The 23,885-nt window shown below is 42.3% G+C and overlaps 1 protein-coding gene across 6 annotated transcripts in view; it reads right to left on the bottom strand.

Annotated features, from left to right (window-relative positions):
• Positions 1 to 23,885, bottom strand: part of FGF13 (fibroblast growth factor 13) — a 228,065-nt gene that overhangs the window by 48,791 nt on the left and 155,389 nt on the right. For 3 of the 6 annotated variants that reach the window (XM_035325466.1, XM_035325470.1, XM_035325467.1), the window contains 2 exons: positions 9,887 to 9,997; positions 3,881 to 3,984 (listed from right to left, as the gene is read on the bottom strand). In XM_035325466.1, the coding sequence (XP_035181357.1) occupies positions 3,881 to 3,984; positions 9,887 to 9,997 (215 nt within the window). Of the gene's footprint in view, positions 1 to 3,880; positions 3,985 to 9,886; positions 9,998 to 12,052; positions 12,699 to 22,770; positions 22,883 to 23,885 lie in introns of those variants that run through there. The other 3 variants (XM_035325471.1, XM_035325468.1, XM_035325469.1) reach the window with 3 other exon arrangements.

Genomic DNA, 23,885 nt, shown 5'->3' with positions numbered 1-23,885 from the left:
GTGAGTTCAACTTGGGAGATTTAGTCAACACAGTTCCCCTTGACTTTGGTAGGAAACATGCTAGAGAAAAAATGATACGTTATGAAGGCCCATTTTCCAGCCAGTGTGGAGGGGAGGTTGGAGCGGCATGAGCAGTCACACAGCCAAGGTCATTTCCCTTCTCTGTACTCATGGACTTGTAATGCATCTCTTATATATGTATTTTTATATATGTGTTTTAATATATATACATAAATATATACATATATATATTTTCTTAGCTGAGTTGCTGTCATGTCCCTGAGGAGCTTTTATCATTACATTAAATGATCTTATTTTTGCTCTAACTGCAAAATATCTATGAAGTCTGGCAGCCAGCTACAGATATCTGTTCTCTGCAGATTTATTATACTTTAGTGATCCCCTCATGGAGCAAATTCACCTCATTCTTGAGTATAGTCACTGGATCAGAAGCAAGCCACACTGCAGAATGCCTTTGAGGACAGACACCTGAATCACTGTCCTGACAGACTGCTGGGGAAAAGGGGTGAGGCCAAAGCCAGAGCTCATCAAACTGGCAAAGTGCATTCACAGATATTCTCTATCTGCCACCAACTGTAATGCATTGTGGCCAGGACGTATTTTCTACATGTGCAAGATACCAAGAATTACCTCAGTCAATTCAGCTCAAAACTAAAAAATATACCACAAGGAACAAAGCACAAGAATTCTCTGCAATCTGTCAAAGGAAAAGGAACTGTGATTTAGCAATGTGGTTTAGTGCAAAATACACTTGCAAACGGGACACTTGGTATATCAGTCCTAATGTCTACACTTTCCTGGGTGAGTATGGCAAAGCACTTAGCTGGGCCTCCGTTTATCCTCGGTAAGGCAGATGACTTATTTACCTATCTACCAGTGGGGTAATTGCCAGGGACTTAATGGCCTCTTTATCAGGCACAGTGTGTTGGAAGTGTTTCAGGCTGAAAGGCACTATTGAGAGTGAGGCACAGACAGTGGCACAGGACAAGGAACAGGGACAGCATGTTAGCAGGGTGTTTTTCAAGTCATTTGCCAAATGAATTTGTAATCTCCTGAAGGAAACCTTGTGGACACAAACACAGCTGAAGCTTTAGAGTTGCAATAAAACTGAAAGCATGTGATCATGACATAGACCGCAGTATCGTCTCTCCCTATTATATTGTATCATCAATGCTAATTTGATTATCTCTGAAAATGGTGCAACTATCCATTATAATTATCTACAAAAGTAGTACCTTTCTGTTTTTCCCTGTGTTCTTGCTTCAAGAGTTTGTCAGTGTTTTATGGGAGTTTTGCTGCTGATCAGTCCTGTGTTGCCATCTGCCTGCTCCTGACAAACCCCGTTCAGGAACACCTCCCTGTAAGGGCTTGGAAAGCCTCAGGATGTGTAGACGGATGTCATTTACTTGAGCTGATCTTTTCCCCAGGCTCCCTGTTGGCATCCCTTGAACAGGTGAGTGTTCAGCTGGTATAAATCAGCTGAGTTCTCTTGGGACTCATTTACATCAACCAAGAATCCAGCCCAAAATATAGAGCTAATTTCTCAGGTAACAGACTGTCAGACTATGCCTTGCTGAAAAGACCATTATCAGCAAAGGAAGGGCTAGAAACACTTAAAACGTGGTGCTGGAGCTGCAATTCTGGCAACCTGTTCACACAGCAGGTGAAGTAGGGGGGAGAGGCTCCTCACCAGCCCCTGTCCATTCCCAGGGACATCAACAGAGCTGCGAGATAGGTTTTGCCTTTCAAGCCAAGAGAGTGCCTTATTGTAAAATAAAATAGAATAATAATAATAATAATAAAACAAAAACAACCCAAACAGAAGGCACCAGGTGATAAAACCAAGATTACTGAGAATTTGAGTGGAAACTTTATTTGGAAAAATAGTTTCACATTACATGAATGCCTGTCTTTGTGAAAGAGCATTTAAAAATATGAATTTGGGACACAGCAACACTACAGTTGTCTGTTTAGGGCCTTGCCAAGCCTATCAGGTTCAAGAAGAATATATGAATAAATACATGAAAATATAGCTGCCTAATAAAGAAACAAGAATGACCATTATTACTAAGGGGAAAACAGAGGGATGTCACCAGCTAATTTTGCAATAGCATTAACTATTAAGTTCACAGATAATTAAGGATTCTGTGAAGACGCTGTTCATGGTAATATATGAGAACGCATAAAGAACTACCTCTAACCAAAGCAAATTTCAACAATGACAACCCAAATGAGTCTCTGAGGTCAGCCTAAGGTGCCTACATGCCCATCAAATTAAAAGCTGGACTTCATCAAAAAAAGTGTCAGATTCTGCTACAACCTCCATACTTCTAGGGACACTACAAGTGATGGTCCCTTTATGTCTCAAAGTGAGGAGCTACTACTGCATTGTAGGTCTGAATTTGTCTGTATCCCATTTTCTGCATCGTGGTGAAAATTTTTGCACCTTTGCAAAAATAGATCCAACTCTTCCAGCATGTATCTTGCAATGAAAGATCTGCTCTACTCAAACCCAGCACGTTCACTGTGCACAGTGACAGAATTTCACTTTATTGTACAAATCACTCTGTCCTACCCCAATCCGTGATTCAAGAGGTAACATTCACAGAGGCAGAATGGAGCCAGCAGAAGCCAGCACGGCACAGTGCACTATCGGTGAGTGGGCAGCCAGAAAGAAGCACGGCTGAGGATGCTAATGTAAATGAAAGCACACAGTGCAGTCAAAGGTGCATTTGCAGTGCAAATGTAAAGGGTACTGCGCAGCCAAAGGACCGTGACTACACAGGATTAAGGGGGCTTTGCATGATCTGGCTGTGTGGCTACAGCCCCACAAACGGATCTGTGGATTAACCATGTTGTGCAAATAGTCAGAGTAAAAAGGGAAGTGGAGTATGATGCCGCTCACTGAAATTTTACTTTGTCCCAAAGACTATCCACCTCTAATTTGCTTTTGCAGATATAAGAGGAAAAATACGCAAAGCTGGTCCCTTGTCCCAGCCGACAGGATTGGGAAACAAATGAGAGATTTGAATAAGTTTATTTAACTGTTATCAGTATTAAAGGCACCTTCAGGGAATTGTTCTTAAAAGAGAATAATTTGTGGTAGATAATAAATTACATTTTCCTCTATTTTCTTCTCTGGGAAAAATCTATTAAGACTTTATAATTAAAACTCCTAAACATAGTTCAGCTAAATGTTTTTAATTGAAAAATGGTCTAATTTTAAAAATGCCTTTTTTCATGAAAACTGCGTTTGCTCTCTTGAGAAACATCAAGGAAAATTGTTAACTGACATTCTTGATCAAAACTGCTAAATGAAACATATATTTACTTGTGCAGAATCATGAAGCCCTAAGACTTTGGCACTTAATTCCATTTCTATTAGAAATCCCTGGCCAAACAAAAAAAATGGCTTTCTCTAATCCCTTTTAATAACAGCAATAGAGATTATTTTGGAAGATATAAAATGTGTTCAGGCATGCGTGTGATTCACCAAGTTGTCCTTTTTCATCTCTACCCCTCACAGATTACAGTAATCAATCCCCAGTGACCAAGGGAGAGCTCCCTCTCTGTTTTTGTGGGTTTTGTTCTTTTTAAAATGTATTTATTTATTTATTTCACACTTCAGGATCACTAGTTTGGATCAAAGGCACCACAATTTGATTCCATACATTCACGTGTGTTTATAATGAGAAAAAGAAAGAAAAAAAAAGCTAAAACTGAACATCACTACTTCATTTAATTCACTGTCAAATCCTATCACTATAGGTTATAATCAGATTCTTTGGAACAACAACTTATTCATTTATAAGATCTTATCAGCATTTAAGTGAGAGCAAAAATTCATATGTTTACTTACTGATGTGTATAGGTATCCTTCACTGTTCATTGCCAGATACAATTTTGTTTGAACCCCCTGAATCGCCACCACTCGTAAACCCACAGGTATGAGGTTAAACAAAGCTAGGAGAGAAAGCATATGGAAAGCAAAATTAATCCTTTAAAGTATGGAGATTAGATAGAGAATTAAGCCATAATTACTAGAAGCAAATAAAACATGTCCATTCATGCATATATTAATTTCTGTGAGCGCTACGGAACAATACTGCTACTTTGTCTTATATAGACATTTCTACCAATAGCTCAGAAATTATCTACAGGGGATGATCAGCATATTTGCCCCCTTCTGAAGATGGTAAATTGGAGGTAGTGAGAGATGAAATAACTCATCTGCCTCATGAGCAGAAGTCAGATTCTGCTGGAATTTAACATAATTTAATTTATTTTTTTCTGGTAATAAATATGGGGGTAAAAAATAATAATAAAAAAAAATCAAGATGATCTCTTTTATTTTTTTCAAATTAAGATCAAATTCTGTAAATGTTTTTTGAACAAAAAGGAGAAGCAAGATGAAGCTCAGAAAAGTTAAAACCCTTCATTAACATCCCAAAACGCCTTGGTTTAGTTTGGTCTTTTTGAGAGGAGAATGGTTTTGAATAAACAGGGTTAAATAACCTCAAAATTCAATGAAATGATAGCATATTCCTTAGATCAAGCCCTAAATCTGTCTCTTCAAAGTTGAGCTGCTTTGAATGTTCTGCTTGTATACACACTAATAGGGGCATATTTATAAGCAGAGAAACCTCTCTAAAAAAAAAAAAAAAAAAAAAAGGATACTGGTTTGTAAAGTGGCAAATTAATAAAATAAGCAAAGCTCTGCCAATGCTTAGATTCTTAACTGTGTTAAAAGTGAACACAAGTAATAATGAGCTGAATATTGCATCCTGTGTTTCATATGGTGGTCACAGCACCGAGCCTGCCGGAATTCAAGCAGCATTTGGACAGCGCTCTCAGACATAGGGTCTGATTTCTGTGTGGTCCTGGGCAGACCAAGAAGTTGGACTTGATGATCTTTGTGGGTCCCTTCCAACTCGTGATATTCTGTGACACGTAGGATTAAAATAAAAAAGAGAAATTAAGAAAATTTTCAAGGACTGTTATCATAACCCAAAACATCTCCTTCCAGACTGCTGCGTAAGTGCAGAGTTAGGGTGAAGCAATGCCAAACTGGCTCTTATTTCCAATGGTCTATTATTTGGCTATAGAACTCCAGCCTGCTTCAGGCTGAACTTTGGTATTTAAGGGCACTATCTGAAGCCAATTTAAAACTGAATTATGAATTTGAAATATTTTTATTATTTTCCAAAAGAATTATGACCCATTAAAAATACTTTTTTCAGCCTGGCAACCCTGATAATTGTCATATTTAATTAAAAGAAAATTCATACCCTGCCAGTGTTTAGTACAGATCCTTAATTCTGGGTGTGGGGTTGTCAAAAATGTATCAAAACAGGAAAGCACAAATATATGCACGTCCTACCTCAATAGAGGCATAGCCAGAAGTTAACACAATGCCCTGGGGATGAAGAGCTAATTCCTGGTGAAAATACTCTCTGCTCAGTCAACCAGTTGGACCTCCCTGTGGTGTCCTGGGTTTACCTGAGAATCTCAGCCCCATGGAGCAGTGAAGATGGGGTGCCATGGTGAAAAATGGGTACCATGGGCTCCTGGAGGACAGAGCCCACCTGGCTGTCCTGGCACACAACCAACTACAGTTGCTCTGCTCTGAGCTCAGGGCACATTTGAGCACTGAATTTCCTGCTCTCTGCTTTTTGTAAAAAGGTTGTATATAGCAGACCAGGTGGAAATATGGAGAACTAATAAACACAGGAGATCTATGTTTTTTCTTTCCCCTTCATATACACAAATGTACATGCAGACACACACAGGCACACAGCCCATACTCACACTCACCTGCAAGCACAAAATCAGCAGAAATGGCTTTCTCTTCACTAAAACAAAATCTCTTAGTTCTGTGCAGTTTTTAGCAAACAAAATGTAGACTTTCAATAAGGAAAATGCTCAGCTATGGATTTCTCATTCTTTCTATCAAATGCTTGAATTTATCTGTGGGAGAAAATATTCCATCTGACTCAGAGAAGTCAGGAGAGCCCAGCTTTGCAGTTCAACCCTCAAAAAGCAGCATCTGATCTCCATTTATGCAGGAGAGCACAATTTAAAGCTCAGTAACCAAGCAGAACCTGGAGATCTCTTTTTGAAAGATGCTCTTTTAAATGGTGTTTTTATGAGTAGGGCAAGCAAGGGTATAAGTCTGGGCTGTATTGCAAATAGTGCTACCAATCTGCCAGTAGATCAGCTGAGGACAGGGCAAAGCCTAGGTCAGTCAAGAAGATAGAGCTTGCAGACACAAGGCACTGAGATAGGCTTTACTGAGCAATTCTTGGCTGTGCTGCGCTTGGCAAAGTGAGCAGAGACAGGATGCTGAGCGAGGGCTGGGGAACTTGCTGCGCCGGGTGCTCAGCTGCTCTCCTCCGCAGCTGAGCATGTTTTCCTGCCATAAACATACATTCTCTATTTTGAGGCAAGGCGAGGGGTGGGCGCACTCAGAAGCTGGTGTAGATGCTGGTGGGATTGGCAGCTGCTAGGGCACAGACTATGGGAAGTTGCAAAAAGGGCTGCTGGGGGAGTAACGCTGTCCTTGCATCATGGCTAAGAGCAGAGCTGTGCAGCATCCTTCTCCATGAGCACCCATTGCCACAGACAACAGGCACGAGAGTCTATCGCATTTCTAGTAGTTGACCCTCATGGGGGGGGATATAACAGAAAGAGGGGCAACAAAGCCGTGGGAAAATAAATTTGTTGCTACTATGATCAGTTTGCAATAGCATGAAACAATGCAGTTATTTGCATCCTAGCCTTTTCCTATTACATTTGCACTGTGTAAAATAAGGACATCATAATGAAAAACGTGGCAATGCCTAAGGGAGAGGTGATCTTTGCTACGGCCATTGTGCAATACAAGCTGACAGAGAATTAGAGCTGCAAAATAGAGGCAGTGGGTCACAGCTGGATTTATTAACATATACATTGCTGTGACATCTGCATCGTCCTTGGCTTGGCCACCTGGACTTTCATAAACCTTCAGCAGGGTATTGCTTCCTATATTTCCCTATTATATAAGTCCTCAAATCTCTTTGTCTTGCCAAAATTGAGGAATAAATTCTGCCTTGATTTAAAACCTTACCCTATTTAACACGTTAAATGAGGCAGAATCTTGTTCTCAGCCAGGAAATCCCTTCCACAAGGCACTTCCTCAAATTACATGGACTCTTGGCTAAAAATGAGGTCTGGTGAGCTCTACAGCTCCTTGCTGTTTCACTTCTTGCCTACACCGTGCTCCAAAATCTGAGCTTTCTTTTAAACTCATTGCAGTTGTGGATGCAACCTTGTTTTTGTGAACCATATGTGAAACAGTGGGTTTGCAGAGATCAAAATAATTGCTTGCAAGTCAGGAGCCAAAGGGCATCCTCAGGCAAACTTCCCAATAGCTCTCAGTAGCAAATGATGGCGAAGGTGGACTCCTGGGCCCAGGCTGTCAGGAGCCTGAAATGGGACGCAAGTTCCCCCCTGCTCTCTCCTATCCCTGCAATGAATGCAGAAGGCAAATGCTGACACTGAAACAAGGAGACCAGGCAGACTATCACGTTAGTTTGCTCTAAAAGTTGCAGTTGCAGAGCCCCAATGCTGTGCAGCCACTTTGATGACCACAGCTGAATTTGAGGATGTTGCCCTTGTTAAGGGGAGTTTTAATTATCTCACTACAGTGCAAAGCAAATGGTCATAGAGCAAATGTTGGGTGAAGATGACAAAAGAGAACAGCAATGACATTCTTTAGGGATGCAAAGAAGTAAAGAACAAAGCAGAGCAGGGGTCCTCTTCGATGTGGAAGGGGTACAGCTTCTGTGGCTTTCCTGTGGTGCACAGAGATGGGGCAAAGGAGAGATCTCTCTCCAGAAATCAGAAGAAATTATTTTAGAGGGCCTGATCCACCTAATATTCACTTGAGCAAGGATTTAGGGGAAGCCCATTATGTGGTCTCTGATCTCCAGCAAAAGTCAGTCTCTCTTAAAAATGTCATTGAAAAAATGTTGCCATTAGAATAAGTTCAGGACTACAGGAGATTTGGGTCTATAAATTTATCTTACAAAAAAGAGGAACATATGCAATTTTTTTTTTTTTTTTAATGACAAAATCTCTCCTATGTTTGAACACTTGGAGATTGCAGCCCAGCTGCCACCATTTCTGGGCACCATCATGTTTAAGTGTTCAGCATTTGGAAGGCTGGTGTCCAGAAACCAGAGTTTTATATGACTTGCTTTGTAATCTGTCAGATTATGTTAAATCTAAGGACACAATGAAAATAAAAATATCTTAGAAACAGAGACATCCATATGAATGTCAAAAGGACAGGTTGCCATAAATTTTATCTCATTTAGAGTATTGGAATCCCTACGAGAGGAATTCCAAGTAAAATATTTGAATGAAAAATCCCTCCAAAAATAAAACAGAATTTCACATATTTGCTCTGGTACACCAGAAGTTTATAACAATATCATGCACTGATGGAGAAGGTAAGGTTTGCCTATGTTTTCTTCATTTTATTTTTATTTTAAAAGGTGATTACCGAATTACTCTGAAATCAAGAACCATCTGTACTGATCAGTGCTGATTTTTAAAATCATAAATATCAGATAATTCACTTGGAAGAAAAGCAGAATTTATGATCCATAAGGGCCATTCTTAGTGTAGATTTTGTGCCTACACAGAGGAGAACTCAGTAAAATGGCAGAATCCTCTCAGCACTGCAGGTTGTCTTTGTGCCACCTTCTCCATGAGTGAGGACCTGGAGCCAGCCCCTCAGGTGTTCCTACAGACGCTATGCTTCTGCTCTGCCCAAGGGCCAGCACCTTCAGTGGTGCAGAGGAGACCTCCAGCAGCGTAAGAGGTTCCTTCTGTCACTCTGAAGCGAATACAGGGATGTAAAAGGATTAAAGAGGGAGCATGAACAAGTGATCGGACAAGTAAGATACGGTACTTCCTACTGCATCCAGCACTTATTTGGCCATAGTCAAGTGCATTATAAAAATGAAATTATGTTTCTCCAGCAAGTGCTTTTCATATTAAAAAGATATCATTTAAAATCGGTACTTTTTAGTAAAAAGGTGTTTGTAAAAATGAAGGTCTGCCTGTTTATTCCCTGGTTTCTTGATCAAGTGGCCTGAAATACCTTCTCAAACTCCTTTTCCTCCTAACTTCTTCTTTCAGAATGGAAACTTAGTTTAAGCTAAACAGTAAAGATGTGTGAAACATTTAAACATTTTATTTAAGTACATAAAATCTACTCTCTAGTCATCTTTTCCTGTTTTCTATTAATTGTTAAAATTGTTAAATAAATAAATAGAAATCCACAGCTTCCCCCCCCCTCAGAAAAGCTGGAGGAAACCTGGTTGGAGGCTGAAGTAATAATTAAGTTTAGAAGGGGTAAAAAAATAATAATAGAGAAATGTGAACTTTAAAATGATGATGAACTCACATTATGTGAGATAACACAGCTCTGTTTGAATGAATGCCTGCTTCAGAGTGGAGATAGCGTTATTCTATTTCAGGCACTCTGAGTAGGCGAGCAAATTTTCCCAGCTGAAAAAAAAATCTAATAAAATCCAAAGGACAGCAATGAACTTCTCTAGATTACCATGGAGATAACATTTGCTTTGTTTGTCATATGTGTCATCATTACTTTCTCTAGTTCATTATTTCTATAAGTGATTTTTATTTGCATTTCTTTCAGACCCAGTAAGTCTGAAAGACTTCTGCGTTGTGAGCACAGCGTTAATGCTGCTTCCACTCACTCAGTCATTCTAGGACAACATGTTTTGATGGACCTATATGGGAAGAATGAGACACCACAATTCACAAACACACCAGTTATTCTCATGTCACTTACTATAACTACTGTCCTCCTCTTTTGTTCCATCAATTGTTCCATCTGCTTGCAACTGCAAGTGGTATCCTTGCCTGCTGTATAGCTTTGTTACTATACCTTTAAGCTGAGGCTCTGTAAAAAAAACAATAGTGAGATTAATGTGGGAAATCCTGATGTGCCATTCCAACTGAGCAGGAAGCTAAAAACAAGTGTCCTTGTTTCTTCTCAAGGCTGAGATATCAAAAAAGATCTAAGACAAAAACAGGGCAACCAGCTTTGCAACACTTTTCATTAGGGTGAGATCAAATCCATGCCTATAAAATAAATTGCTAAAATGCCACTTTCTATTGTAATGTAGGCACCACATTAAAACCTGCTTCCAGTGAATACAAATTCCAACAGCGTGCTGCTTGGCCTCAGGAGTTCAGCCCTATCTCATTTAAGATTAGAAATGAGTTGGCAAAGAGTGCATTCTGCTTTTTAAAAAGGTGTGATTTCTTAAATGGAGAGTAAAAAGAGGACTACTATGATAGCACTAATAAGAGCTGTAGTGACAGCTGAGAGCCTAAATATATAGTAGCAAACGTTTACCACAGGAACTGCTGCAGCTCTAATAAACAAACCCCCAGTCCTCGCTGCTCCAGAGAGTACAGAGCATCCAAAGTGATAAACTACTCAATGAGCATATGGAAAATGGAGGGGGGTCGGGGAACCCTGAAATCCAGCAATGTGTGGAACTGCAAAATAAATATTACCATAAGGATTGAGGTAATTACCTCATCAGCTAGAAGAAGAAAGATCAAAACAACACATACTTTGGATAGATTTTTTTTCATAACAATTCTCATATTCATAGTTAGAAAGGAAAATATCTCAAATAGTTTCAGATCGTTCCAGACGAAACCAGGATTTGCTGTCAAGATTTAAAACATCTAGGTAATGCACCAGGAGTAATTGGGGGGGGGGGGAGGAGGAAAAAAAAAAAAAAAAAAGGTCTACTGCCACTGAATCCCAATGACATCTGCATTGTAGTCATTTCACACAATTATGCTTGTCAGGAGGTGATGCATTCTCTGCATCTCTGCAGCTCACTCCACAACAATTTACTTAATTCAGAGATTGGGAAGATATCACGTATCATTCCCAACTTCCAATGTCTGAATAAGACTCATGTTTGTAATCACACATATTAGGGAGCTCTGTTACTGTTCTTCATTTTAGTAGGAGCTGAAGGAAAAAGCTTGTAATAGTTTACAAAAGTATATTACTTCCCATTAGCCACCTTTAATAAGGGTACTGATGGATGCAGAATTCTTATTTACCAGCTAATCTGACAAAAAATTAATGCAACCACAACTTTGGCTTCTTAACCATCTGAAAGCTGTTTGTAAACTGCAAGCAAGGCACGTCTTCAGTGGCTGGTGAGAAAGGCAGACAGGTTAAGTGGCTAACAGCATCAATGTTTCAGCACAGCAAAACGATAGCAACACTACCAGAGGGTTTTGCTCCTCCCATGTACAAAAAAAAAAAAACACACACAAAAAAACCAACAACACTCAGATCAGGGACTGAGCCTTCATGTCTGGTCTTTTGCTCCTCTGACACCGAAAGGATCGTGTCTGCAGGCAGCTGCATCTCTGAGATTCCTAGAAAGGAACAGGGCGCTGAGGCAAAACTCTGGAAGGCATCAGCAAAAGCAAAAAGCTTCTTCGGCAATCAGCAAATAAAGCAAGGCACTGGCATTCTGCAAAGCAGGAAGACAAAAACAGAGCTCTAGACTGCCAAGTTATTTAACATATAGCTAAAGGAGTTGGGGGGGGGGGGAACTTCCCCTGCTAACATGTCCCCCACAAATAAATCACGTGTGTTTGTATATGTATAGGCGTAACAGAGAGACAGACTACTGAACTGCCACTGCTGCTGTGTGGGTGCACACAGGTGTGCAAGTGAGGCGGAAAGCCATGGTGTGTGCTACCCAAATAAATCAGATGAACACAATCAGGGAGAGGACTAGCATATGGTACCCATGCCTCATACATGCTTATACAAGCCATGATCATACAAGCCAGGAGTGACCTGTAAGTTCATTTTACCAGCCCTGAGACATTGGTACCCCTTTCCCCACAGCTGACACACCCCAGTTTGCATTAAATAAAACAACCCCCCAAACACATAACCCTTGCCAACCTGGTCGCCTTCTTCGCCTCTTCTTGGAGCCAAAGAGTTTAACCCTGGAAAACACATTCAACTTGTTCTTGTCGCAGCTTCCCTTGCTCTTGCTGGGGCTGTTGACACACTTACAAGCATTGGACTTCTCCCGCTCCCTGGCTTGTCTCTTCTGGCGGATCAGGGAGCTGGCGATGGCTGCAGCCATGGCCGCCACCGCCCCGGCGCCACTGGCGGGTCAGGCACACAGGGTCTGCTGGCCACCCACGGGTGCCACGGCCAGCATGCTGCTTGGCTGTCCCCAGTGCCGGGGCCGCTGCTGGGTGTCCTGGCCAATGCCACCCACTTCCAACCAGCTTGGAGCCTGGGAGGCACCAGCGCCTCGGGTCGGGATGCAACAGTTTAGGTCACAATGGTTTTGTCGGCTGGGATTTTCCCCTTTCGATTTTCTGGTGCCTTTTTTTTTTATTATTCCTCCCAACTTCTGACAGAGGAAAGTTTGCAGGCAGAGGTGAGCGCTTCTACGGAGATCAAACAGGCGATTTGCAAGACATCCCTCTGAGCTTCTCCAGACGTGCTATTCACATGCGGACACAGCACATCCACTTGGTGCAAGATCATTGCATCTCTCCTAGCCCCGATTTCTCCAGTGAACTTTTCTCCCCACCCAACCCCTCCCCACTGAAATCCCAGCAAACACCTGTTAGACTCCAAGCAGGGTCTGTCCTGTTGTTTTCCTCCTCTCTCTCAAAGAAGAGATCCGAAGCAAGCGGTGATGGAGACGCCGGGAGGAGGTGCTGATGCCTGGTGCCTTGGCTGCTTGCTGCCGAATGCCTCGGGAAGCCTCTTCCCCTCCGCTCCTTGCAGGTGCCGCTGCCAGCGCAGCCTCCCCTCCACGGATGCTTTCGGCTTTTGCACTGCAACACCTGTCCCCAGGCGGTAAACAGACAGAGCTCCCCTGACACCCCCGGTCGCCGGCAGCTCGGCGCTGATGCTGCAGCAGCCGTAGTCCTCAGGCAGCAGATGCACGCATTCACACACACCCCACGAGCAGTGCGCTGGCTACAGAAATGAGGCGACGCAGCAAGCAAGCCCCTTATCGCCACCCTCCCCTCCTCCTCCTCTTCTCTCAGGCTCTTTGTGCAGGGAGGTGCAGCAGGGGCCCCAGAGCTGAGAGTGGGCTGCGGGAGCTGGCGCACCGCGGCTGCTGGCCCTGGCTGTCCCCAGGGGGCTGTGGGTACCTGGTGGTGACAGAGCCACCTCCCGGGGAGGCGCAGACACCCAAACAAACGTGACTGTGATGAGCAAATAGCTGGCACCAGGTTTTCGATAGGGGAGGACACCTGGCTGGCACCTGGTTGGAAGCAGGGGGGCACCAGCCCTGGCTCCCCCCCAGTCCTGCCAGGGAGGGTCCTCTCTGCCCCGCTGGTTTATTGGAGGCTCTTTACTTCCCTCCTTTCCTCCCGTCACACCTCCTCCCAGCTCCAGTCCACCAACAGGGACTCGGAGAGGGCAATTCCCTTGCCACTGCAACGTTCTCCCTTGTCCCTTTGTTCCTCTCACAGGGCTTCTGTATTCCTGGGGGCTGTGGCACAGTGCGGGGACCTGGGCAGGGAGAAGCAGCAGTGCCTGGAGACTGGGAGCAGAGCCTGGTGCCACACCTGGCCACCCCGCCATGGTTAATGCCCTGCAGGGCAGACATCAGCCCCTGCACACAGCTGTGCCCCAGGATGCAAGAAGCAGAAGGTCCTGGGGGTCTCCTTGCAGCATCCCCCTCCCTGCTTTTCAACATGCTTTCAACAGTTGGAGCCTACAATAAAGGCAATTCAGGCTTGAAACAAATCAGAGATCTGCAACCCAGATAGCAAGCAACACTTGAAACAATTAGTACCTGAGGCAGAGGGGATTTGTAAACCCTTGCAGGGCTGAGGCAGGGTGGGATCTCCTGGGAGGGGGAGGCTGAGAACTGAATCCTTGCAGGATCTGAGCTCTGCAGGGCCACAATGGCAAAGGACTTCCACCAGGCAAGCCCAGAGCTGCATCCTATGTGCCCTGGCTCAAACCCAGCCCCCCCCCGGGGCTGATGAAAAGCAGACTGATGCAGACAGGTCCACGGGACAGCATGGAATCTCAAGTGTGATTTCAGACTCAGACAGGCATCATGGGACACCTGTTCCTCCTGCCCTTTCTTTCTCTCCTCCACACACCCTTGGCAAAGCCACGTGCTTCTCTCCTCCCTCTCCAGGCACAGATACTGTGGTCCCAGGCACCCACAGTGGAAACTGTACAACCACATATTAAAACACCATTCACTATACCTTTGCAAACATTACAATCCTTCCCCAGATTAGAAACAGCTCGTGACAGGTGCCAGTCTGTTTCCTCCAACTGGGAACTCCTGCTCACTAAAACAAGTTGCATGGCCTGGCCTTAATAACAGAAATATCCATAATGCACAAGTTTTAACATGATGTTGGATTGAATGTACACATGCCATCACAGCCTGAGACCTTGACAGCTAACACTGCGTATTGAATGTGGCAGCCCCACATCCCTGTCTGCAATGCCTCTCTTCTGCATGAGATACACTTATACATATACACTGACATGCATAGGTATATTCATATCCTCACTTACCTTTACATATGAGGCACTTTATAGCATTCACATATTCCTATTAAATAAAAACTTATCTTTTTTTATTTGGATAAATAGTAAGGTAAAAATATCTAATTCACAAGCTCCACAACTACCCTCATCTGCTAGTCCACATAAGATATGTGAAATCCAACCCAAGAGACAGACAGTTGGATATTATTAGTAATAACTCATCCTACTCAGCTCACCAATATTGTACTGGGAATTATGACATCTTTCCACTTCCAATACAGTCACAAGTGAAACTTGTTTTTCCTGAGACTCACCCATTACTTCATACATATTCTCAGTTTGGAAAACAGCATTTGATCTTCCGATCAAAGTAAAGCTGCCTCATTGTGATCTGTCCTATAGGTCACATGACATTTAATTTTCACAATGAATTTGTGAAACTCAGAACTCAGAATGTGGCTAACCTTGAAAATCCTGGGGAAAAGCAGTATATACAAGCAGCATTTAGGATATCTTTCTGCCAGCATTCCAGCCTGCATGCTTAAAATCCATTAAAAAAAAAATCATTTGCACAAATGTTCCTTGACAGATAACTAAGAAGAGAAGTAAAAATAGCATATATGCATAATCAGATTTAAGTTTCAAAAAACAGTGCTCTGTTGTGTTTTTTTTTGTTTGTTTTTTTCTTTCCTTTTCCCCCATGATCAACCTCTCCATCTATCGGTACTCCTACAAACATGTCTTCATTTACTATAAATGACATAAAAATGAAGACAGTCTTTGGACTACTTTGGTTTTACAGATTATATATATATATATATATATATATATAAACAAAACAACAATAACAAACAAACAAACAAAAAAAACACCAGCAACCAAGGAACAGCTTTGTTTTCTTTGAATAGCAAGAGCTGCTCTCTCCCTACTGCACTAAAAGGGTAAAATAAAATAAGATTCCAAGCAATTTTTTGAATGTAGAACACAACCAGGCACTCTTTGAGTTCTCTTTCTTTGTGTGTGATAATAGAAACCAGGCAGACTTAGAACTAAAAAGTAAATTGTACACCCCATTTCAATCAAGAATTAAGTACCTTTTAAGAAGTCAGCATCGGACAGACCTGTACAGTTACTCTCAGAGACAGGAGCAGGAGCTACCTAGAGGTGGATCTCACCCAGCAGCTGCACTGCTTTGAAGTAGACAAAGACCTCACCTACTTTAATATTTTAAATCCCAAACAGATACTGAGTTTATATGATGATTATTATACAACTCTGATTATTAAAAGGTATCAATTTCCCATTACGGACCCAAACTGCAGGTGAGCACCATTGGCTGTTTCACCAAATTAGAGGGAAGTGCAACACTACTGTTTTTAGCTCAGTCTTCCTCAAATACTTTGCTCTGTGGTGAGTTGCAGAATGCTGCTGTTTTCCATGAGCTTGGATTGATCCCGGGCACTTGTGGGCAGCATGGTCCTGAAACAAAGAGCAGGTTTTGACAAGCCGCAGCAGCTTCACAGCGTGCCTGGGTGCCAGCTGCAGTCTGAGAGCAGAGGAGCCCCTTTCCCCCCACTGCTGCTTGTGTGTGCTATCTCAGCACATGAAAAATGACAGATGTAACTGAGCACAGAGCAGCATGCCAGCGCAATGCTGCTGCCAGAGCAGGGAGCGCGTGGAGGAGACGGCACTTCCCGGCTGCCTGTTACAGCACACGAGTGATTGGCACACAAGCCCGATGTGTGACTCACCAAGGGACCTGAGCTCCTCTGCACCCTGCAAAAGCATTGATGATTCTCATGACATGTTCCTAAAAGTACCGGTAACTTGGGTCCAAGTATCCCATCCTCAAACTATCCAGTATGTTCAGGGATTTCTTCTTCTTCTATAAACAAGCACCACAAGACTTATAGTAGGTCCTTTATAGAAAGGTAGATGCTGGTTAAAGCAAATTCTGCATGGAGTCCAGAAGAAAAATCACAAACCAGATACACACCTCACCCAGCCCCACCTAAACACCAAATCACACCTCTGTATTTACAAGAGTGAAGCTGCTTTGATGTGACAGAAAATTTCAGGTGGTCACGGGGTGTCAGGAGTCCTTCACAAGGTTCTCTTTTGCTTGCTCAGGTAACACATCACTGCTGTTACCAAACATGCAGAATAAGAAAGCTTCCAGAGTCAAGCTTATAGACTGTTTCCACCGCCTACACCCCCAACATGTAGAGAATTATTTTCTGAAACGTGCCACCACAATCACTTCTCTCCCTTTTCAGGTTGAGATAAACAAGACTTCATCCAGTCGGGTATGACACAGCAGCACTGAGGCCCCCAGTGATTTTTTTCCTCATCTAAGTAAACAGAATTACTATTCACCAGGAAACAGAGCTGTTCAGACCCAAGCCCTGCATCACTTTGCTCTTCCGTGAGACATCCCGTGGAAATGACTCAGCCTTTCCTCTGCAGCCAGCTCTGTGGCTGGACACACGGCTGCAGAACAGCAAGTATCTGGGTGCTCTCTGCCTGAGGAGTGAGAACGGTTTGCTGCCCGGTTAGCTACTGCTGAAAGCCTGGTTTTATTTTTTCCAGCAGCACATAAGAGCCAAACTGAGAGTCATCTAGAGGTTTATTTTTAAGTGCAAGGTGAAAGAAGATGCTTGTGGAAGAGCTTTGCCTTCAGGCAGCTCTAGACCAAGAACTCAGATTTGATGATATTTTAGTCAACAAACCAACTGGGCTACCTTAAAATTAATGAACAGAAAAAGATTAGCTTTAATAATCAGCTACAAACTTTTTAAAGAGCTGTATTGCTATAAACAGAAGGAATTTTATACCAAGACTGAAAGGCATTATATATAGTGGCATGGATGTTCCTGTTTGTGCCTCTGCCCTGATTCTCTGCAAAGTGCACCATGCATCCCTGTCAGTAACAGGAAAAAAAAACAAAATTCCTGTGACATCAGTGTAGACATGTCAGTTGGACTGACTTTATATAACAGCTCACATGTTGTGTGTGTGGAAGCCCAGTCTATTCCATAGATTGAAGGATTAGGCAGCTGGCTCATTTTTTATCTTCACAGGATGCAAAATCATGAATCCCAACATCAGAAGAGGTCCCAGCATAACATACATCTGTGGTGCACAGGACTGGAAGTGCTGAAACTGGCCTCCATCCAGCAAAGCAGAGAAGCACATCCTTGTCTTCAACATGTGAGTCATCTCACTAAGACTATGAAGATATTTAAAAAAATAAATATGTGCCTGATGTATTACAAAAGGTTGTCAAATCCTAATCCTGTTCTCTTATCAGATCTGCACAAGTTTGCCAGGACCAAGTTCACTGACTCTGAGAAAAATCTGGGCCTCTTCATGACTGACACTCCCTGTTAAATGTTCGGGATGGCCATACATCTCAGATCAAGAACATCAGTTTCCTCTCAGATCTTCAGAGAAAATATCTGTTAAAGAAATCCCAGTTCTGCCCCTCCCCAGCTGTGAATTCTTATTCCTTTACAGCACTGTCTCAGTCAAAACAACTGGATTTGATCTGACCATGTCCTCTGGCGGAGCAGGCATTTTTGGAAAAGGAGGGCATTGTTTGAAGGTAGAAAATGGAAATATTTTTTCTTGGGTTAATCCATATTCACTCATCCCAAAATGTCAACCACAAAAGATCGCCTATCTGGTGCATAAAAGATCAGTGTCAATCAGCTAGGAAAGGTCACAGAACAAAGAGAAGAGATCAGCTCCCACAGCTCTGCATGCTCCCAAATTGGGAACACGTTATTCCAGTGTCTCCGAGGGCCCAACCCAAGCCAGGAACCTGGAGCAGCAACCAACCAACTTCCCCCTGCCCCCTGCAATGCCATAGCAAAAACATATCCAAGAGCCTGCCACATCAGTATGCGCAGAAATACCTGTTCATTCACCCCTCAGAATTATGACACTTGGAAACATCAATATAAATGACAGCATATCCTCCCTGAAATACTTACATCTCAGCATGGGACATACGAGAAGTGTGGGCTATATGCCGCTGTCAAACTAAACATAAGGCCACTTTACACATGACAAAATACGGTAAGTAGTCCTTCACAGACCCAGAGTAAGTTGCCTAGAGATCGTCACATTACTCAGGTGGACCCTTCTCCATCTTTTCACAGATCTGATGGTTCATCCTCTGTCAAGAGCTTGACAAAAACAGACTCAACAGGTCTCCACTGAGCTGGAGCCCCTCAGAGTTTGCCTCCTCCCTCCTGTATCCAAGCAGTACCACCAGCTGCTCACAGACAGCCCTTGCTTTGCTCAGAAGCTAAGTTCTGCCCCACTGCTTGACTTCATATAACTACTGAGCCCAATTTGCTGCAATCATGATTGATGCCAAGCCTGCTGCTTCCTGGTGCTACGTTAACAATGCAAGACCCATCTGTTTCTTAATAATGAAACCAAATTACCTGGACTGGGATCAGAAGGGGCTGGCAATGGCTTTCTGTGACTTTTACCTGAGTGCCGAGATCGTGGCACCATGTTGATGCACTATAAATGAGAACATGAACAGGCTTGATCGCGAATGAAAGGGACTTCCCCTCTCCCCTCCCCCCGCAAAAGTTAGCCTCATGGGAACTCCAAGGCTTAACAAAAGCTGCTGCTTCCAAGAGCAGAGGAAATCTAGAAATCACACAGGGGATTTGAGGTGAAAAATATATCCTAAGTAAACAATGGGAAAATCATGATCATATGTGAGATACACTCCTTTTGCAAGTAATACTCCCAAGAAACATCAGCTAGCAAGACAGTCCACCAGCCAGCATTTGCTGTATTGGATTTCAATAGGTCTGGGAGAAAAAAAAAAAAAAAAAAAAAAAAAAGAAAAAGAAAAAAAGTGTGTGCAAATTCTACAGAAGCAAATTAGAAGAAATTCAGAGAAGTTAATTCAGAGAAGCAGGCTGCTAGCAGAACATCTGCTATTGCTCCCAGTATTTGCATTAGGTTGCTGGGTACCTTTCTGGGGACTCAGAACTCATCAGAAAGCATGGAAAGGTTTTGTTGCTATGCAGAGAACCAATGCTCAGAAACCAGAGGAACAGCTAAGAAGCTGCCCCAGCTGAGCACTGTTACTCCTCGCTTCAAGCCAGCTGAGCTACAGCAGGGACACATTTGTTTGTGCAGAGACTGGGTATCTATCCAACTTGTGGCTGCATTTCTAACTAAAACCACCAGGAAGCTAGTAGATTAAACTGCACAAGTGGATACAAGCATAACATCAGGATTTTAATTAAATTCCCAGTCCATACGTATGGCCTTAGTAACTCTGCTATCATACTGCTAAATCATGCTGGGCTAAACTCACAGCAGAGACACATAATATTTACCAGATGATGATATATCAGACTTTCTGTCTTTTCCCCTGAACCCTCTTCTCTTTGTTTATTATTCTCATTTTCCATCTCTTCCTGCCAGAACCTTTCCTTGTTTCATTAAAAATCGCAACATACTTTTAAGGAGCAGTATCCACACAAAAGCACCAGTATCTTGACATCCTTATTCTTCAGCTGAGGTCAGCTTTATTTTGTTTACAAACAGTTTAGTTTCCTCTTCAGTGCAACGTTCCAAAGCTGATGAGCTTTTGCTGGGAAAGAAAGGACAAACAGCAGGATTAGATCCTCAGGCACAGAACTAAGCCTGCTGGTCTGTAAGAACTTACCTTGGCTGATCTTTTAACATTATCATTTGACCAATCCCACTCAGCCCATTCCATGTAACTGAAATGAAGGAAAACCTCCTTGTATTTTTTCGTGTGCTATTTGTTAGTTACAAGAGGGTAAAGAATCTAATTGCACAGCTGCACCTATTATCAGAGTTGCACAGGGAAAAAATATAATGCAGAATTCAAGGAAGCCTGCAGGGCTGTGCGGCCTGCAGGGATTCCTAGGCAGTTACCTCATATGATTGGAGCAAGAGACACGGCTCTCAAAGCTTATTGGTACACGTATGTCCTCTGGACTGGAACTGGATGGCTCTAGTTTCTGCAAATATGGCTTCTACAGTCATAATACGGACACTTAAAGCCATGCATTTTTTTCTGCCTTTCTTCTTTCTGCCTTGCAAATATGAGCCAAGATGTTTCAACAATAATGACATGCACAAACACCAGGGAATCTGAGAAGAGCTGTTAAGGCTGGAATAAACTTCCACTTTCTTCAGTGCCTTTTTTTTCCTTTTTTTTTTTTTTTTTCCCAGATCTGTAATATATGAAATGTCTTACTCAGTAATTATATTTTTAAACCATCACTGCCATAAATTTTTAGCCCACTTAAAAAGTTCTGATGCAAAGTCTTTCCAGGAGGCTTTCAGTAAAATATAGCTTCCTGTACAGGAAGCACGCTGTGGAACATTAATTTGTAAACAGTTACAAATCAAACAGGACCAATTTCCAGTACTTTCACTTGAAAAACCAAACGTATAAAATTACTGCCAAAACCAGACGCAAGACGGACACCTAGAGGTAGCTCTTGTAACTGCCCCAGCAAGGTCATTCGCTTTCTTTCCCACTTTTGTTTCGGTCACTGCTGAAATTTAATTACAACAAACGAACGCGGTGCCTCCGGCTGTAATTAGCAGCAAACCTGAAAGCGCGGGGTCCAGGCAAACAGCCGTTGTGATTTTGCGCTTAGCGCTGGGTTTTTCTATTCACTAGCAGCTCGGGCAGTCTCTCGCGCTGTCAGAAGCACCCAGGTGCGGCCGTGAGACCCGCGGGGACTGTCCCCAGGGCTGTCCCCCGGCGGGGCGGAGCTGTCCCCCGCAGGCCAGTCCAAGAAGCCGGTCCGGCGGCCGCTGTCCGCGGTGCTGAGCCGCCGTTCCCGGCCGCATCCTGCCCCGCCGCCCCGCGCTCCGCCGCCCCGCACCGTGGAGGCGGATTAAAGAAGGAGCCCCGGGCCTTTACACGATTTTCTAAGCATCCAGCAAGGATCGCAATCAACCGCCAGCATTTCTTTTGTGTGTTGTGGCTACGCAAAGCACTCCCGAGAAGCTTTTAGCAAAATCGTGGATGGTTTCAAATCTGCTCCATCTTTACCGTTATATTGCTATAAAAACTTACCACTTTTACAAAAGCACAAGGCATCTAGCAGTTAATAATACGGATCACATATTAAGTGATTACATTCAGTAAATGATTTTTTAAGCTGCCAAGATACCATGGACAGTTTATTTCTTGTTCTGCAGTTTACTCTACTTACATTTATTGTATTCATTTCAATGAGAAAAACAAACAAACAAACAACATGGATGCCACGTGCAATAACCTAAAAGTTGCTTACTAATCATGTTGAGTGAATTCTAATAAAGAATGATATATACCATAGAAAACACAGTTAATATATAAATCTGTACACACTGCCTATCAGATTATTATTTGATATTGCATTGTATTCTGATTCCTTAGATTTGTTTTTCTCTTCCAGCCCTAGGGCGTTGGTTCTTAGAGTAATCTAATCATTTCACATACCAGAAGTAGGGAACACATTCTCTCATTATTAAAGACAAATAAATAAAAGACACCATCATAGGCCTTTTTCTAAGATATTTGCAAAGAATAGAGAAAAGCTAATGTTTTCGTGTTTAAAAAATGCAATGGTTTTCAAGTTATTACCACCATAACAAGATTTTCTTCAGTTAATGTTAGGCACAGTATTCTCATGAAAGGCAATTGGAACAGAATGGAGTTGTTATTGTTATTATTTTTTCCTTTTAAAGCAAGCTTTATACCTTACAAAAATCTTGGGTACAAAATTAAATAAATACATAGCACCAATGTTTAAAAGGCCATAAAATCAAGCTGTGCAACATCTGAGATACATTGTTTGAACAGGAAAAAATTGCCAGTTCAGCAGCATATTCAGTATATTTACCTTTCCAATCAGTAGTAATTAACAATAACATTTGCCTTTTCCTTCTTAAATAGTGTATTTTTAAGAGTTACCAAAGTCAAAGAAATAACACATTCTTAATATTAGGAAATATTAGGCTTTAATTTCTTTATATAGTTTACCATCTCTACAGAGGATTACTTGCCAAGAAATACCTCCTAGCTTTTTCCTCTAAAAAAATATTGCTTAAATACATCTTACCTGAATACGACTTTCTTAACCCCAAAGCCATGCTGCTTTACAAGCTGCTCCTACCCAGACAATTGCAGTCTACATTTGGAGCAGACACACAGGGAGTAGATCAGAGAAAGTTTCAGGCATATTTAAAGTATTCTCTAAGGTACCGGCCAGAAACATCAAGCCCGTACTCGCGGTATAGAGAGATCATTAATGGGCATTAGTGACAGACCATTATGACTTTCAGAGATCATTAAAGATTCATAATGTATCTGTATTGCTCTGGCAACATCTAACCATTTCTTGGACATAAATGTACATTTCTCCTACATGATTTACTTAAACTTATTATTTTTGAGTGTCAGATTTTATTTTCTGCCTCCTACAATTACAAAGAATGCCTGTAATAGGATACTGTAGTACATTACGCCAGCTATAGGAGCTTGGTACTTGGTTTAGTTGGTATCGTCTACTGCAAGGCATTTTGCAATATGAATAGCCTCAACAACATTCCTGAAGTAGGATGTGTGCCATACTTTCTATCTTCCTTAAATAAGCTGCACTATGGGTGTACCATACCATAAGTGTTACAAGTATTAAAAGCAGTTACAAAAATTACATTTGCTAACTATACTGAAATAATTACCTTGTAGCCACCTTTTGAAATTTTTGAGCTTTACTCTGTATTTTCAGAAAAGACCATTTTTTGTCATTTGGACTTAGTGAAAAAATATTGAAGATATTCTAGTTACGGTCAACAAAACCTGCTAGCCCTAACACAGCTTTGAGGAAGGAAGAAGCCCCTGAGATCTGGTTTTGAAGATGTACAGTACTGCAAACAGTAGTGTTCAATTGTGCCAATCAAGGGCTGGATTTGAATTTTCTGTTGCTGAACTTGACTGAGACCAAGTGTAACTCATCCTTCTTCAGCAGAGCAAGTTAAGCCCCTGGCCACATATTAGATGAGATTTATGCAATCTAGAAGCAGAGTCAGATTTCAAAGTCAAATGCTGTCTGTAAGCATGATTTAGTCATTGTGAAGTCCGCTACAATTACAAGTTGTATGGCAAAACTATTTAAAAGGCTCAACCTCTTCACCAGCTGCCACTCCCTCCACTACAAAATGTTTATAAGTCACG

This window comes from Oxyura jamaicensis, chromosome 4 (genome assembly GCF_011077185.1).
Source record: "Oxyura jamaicensis isolate SHBP4307 breed ruddy duck chromosome 4, BPBGC_Ojam_1.0, whole genome shotgun sequence".
Taxonomy (NCBI): Eukaryota; Metazoa; Chordata; class Aves; order Anseriformes; family Anatidae; genus Oxyura; species Oxyura jamaicensis.
The sequence above is the reverse complement of the archived record's forward strand: the minus strand, read 5'-3'. Positions and strand labels throughout refer to the sequence as shown.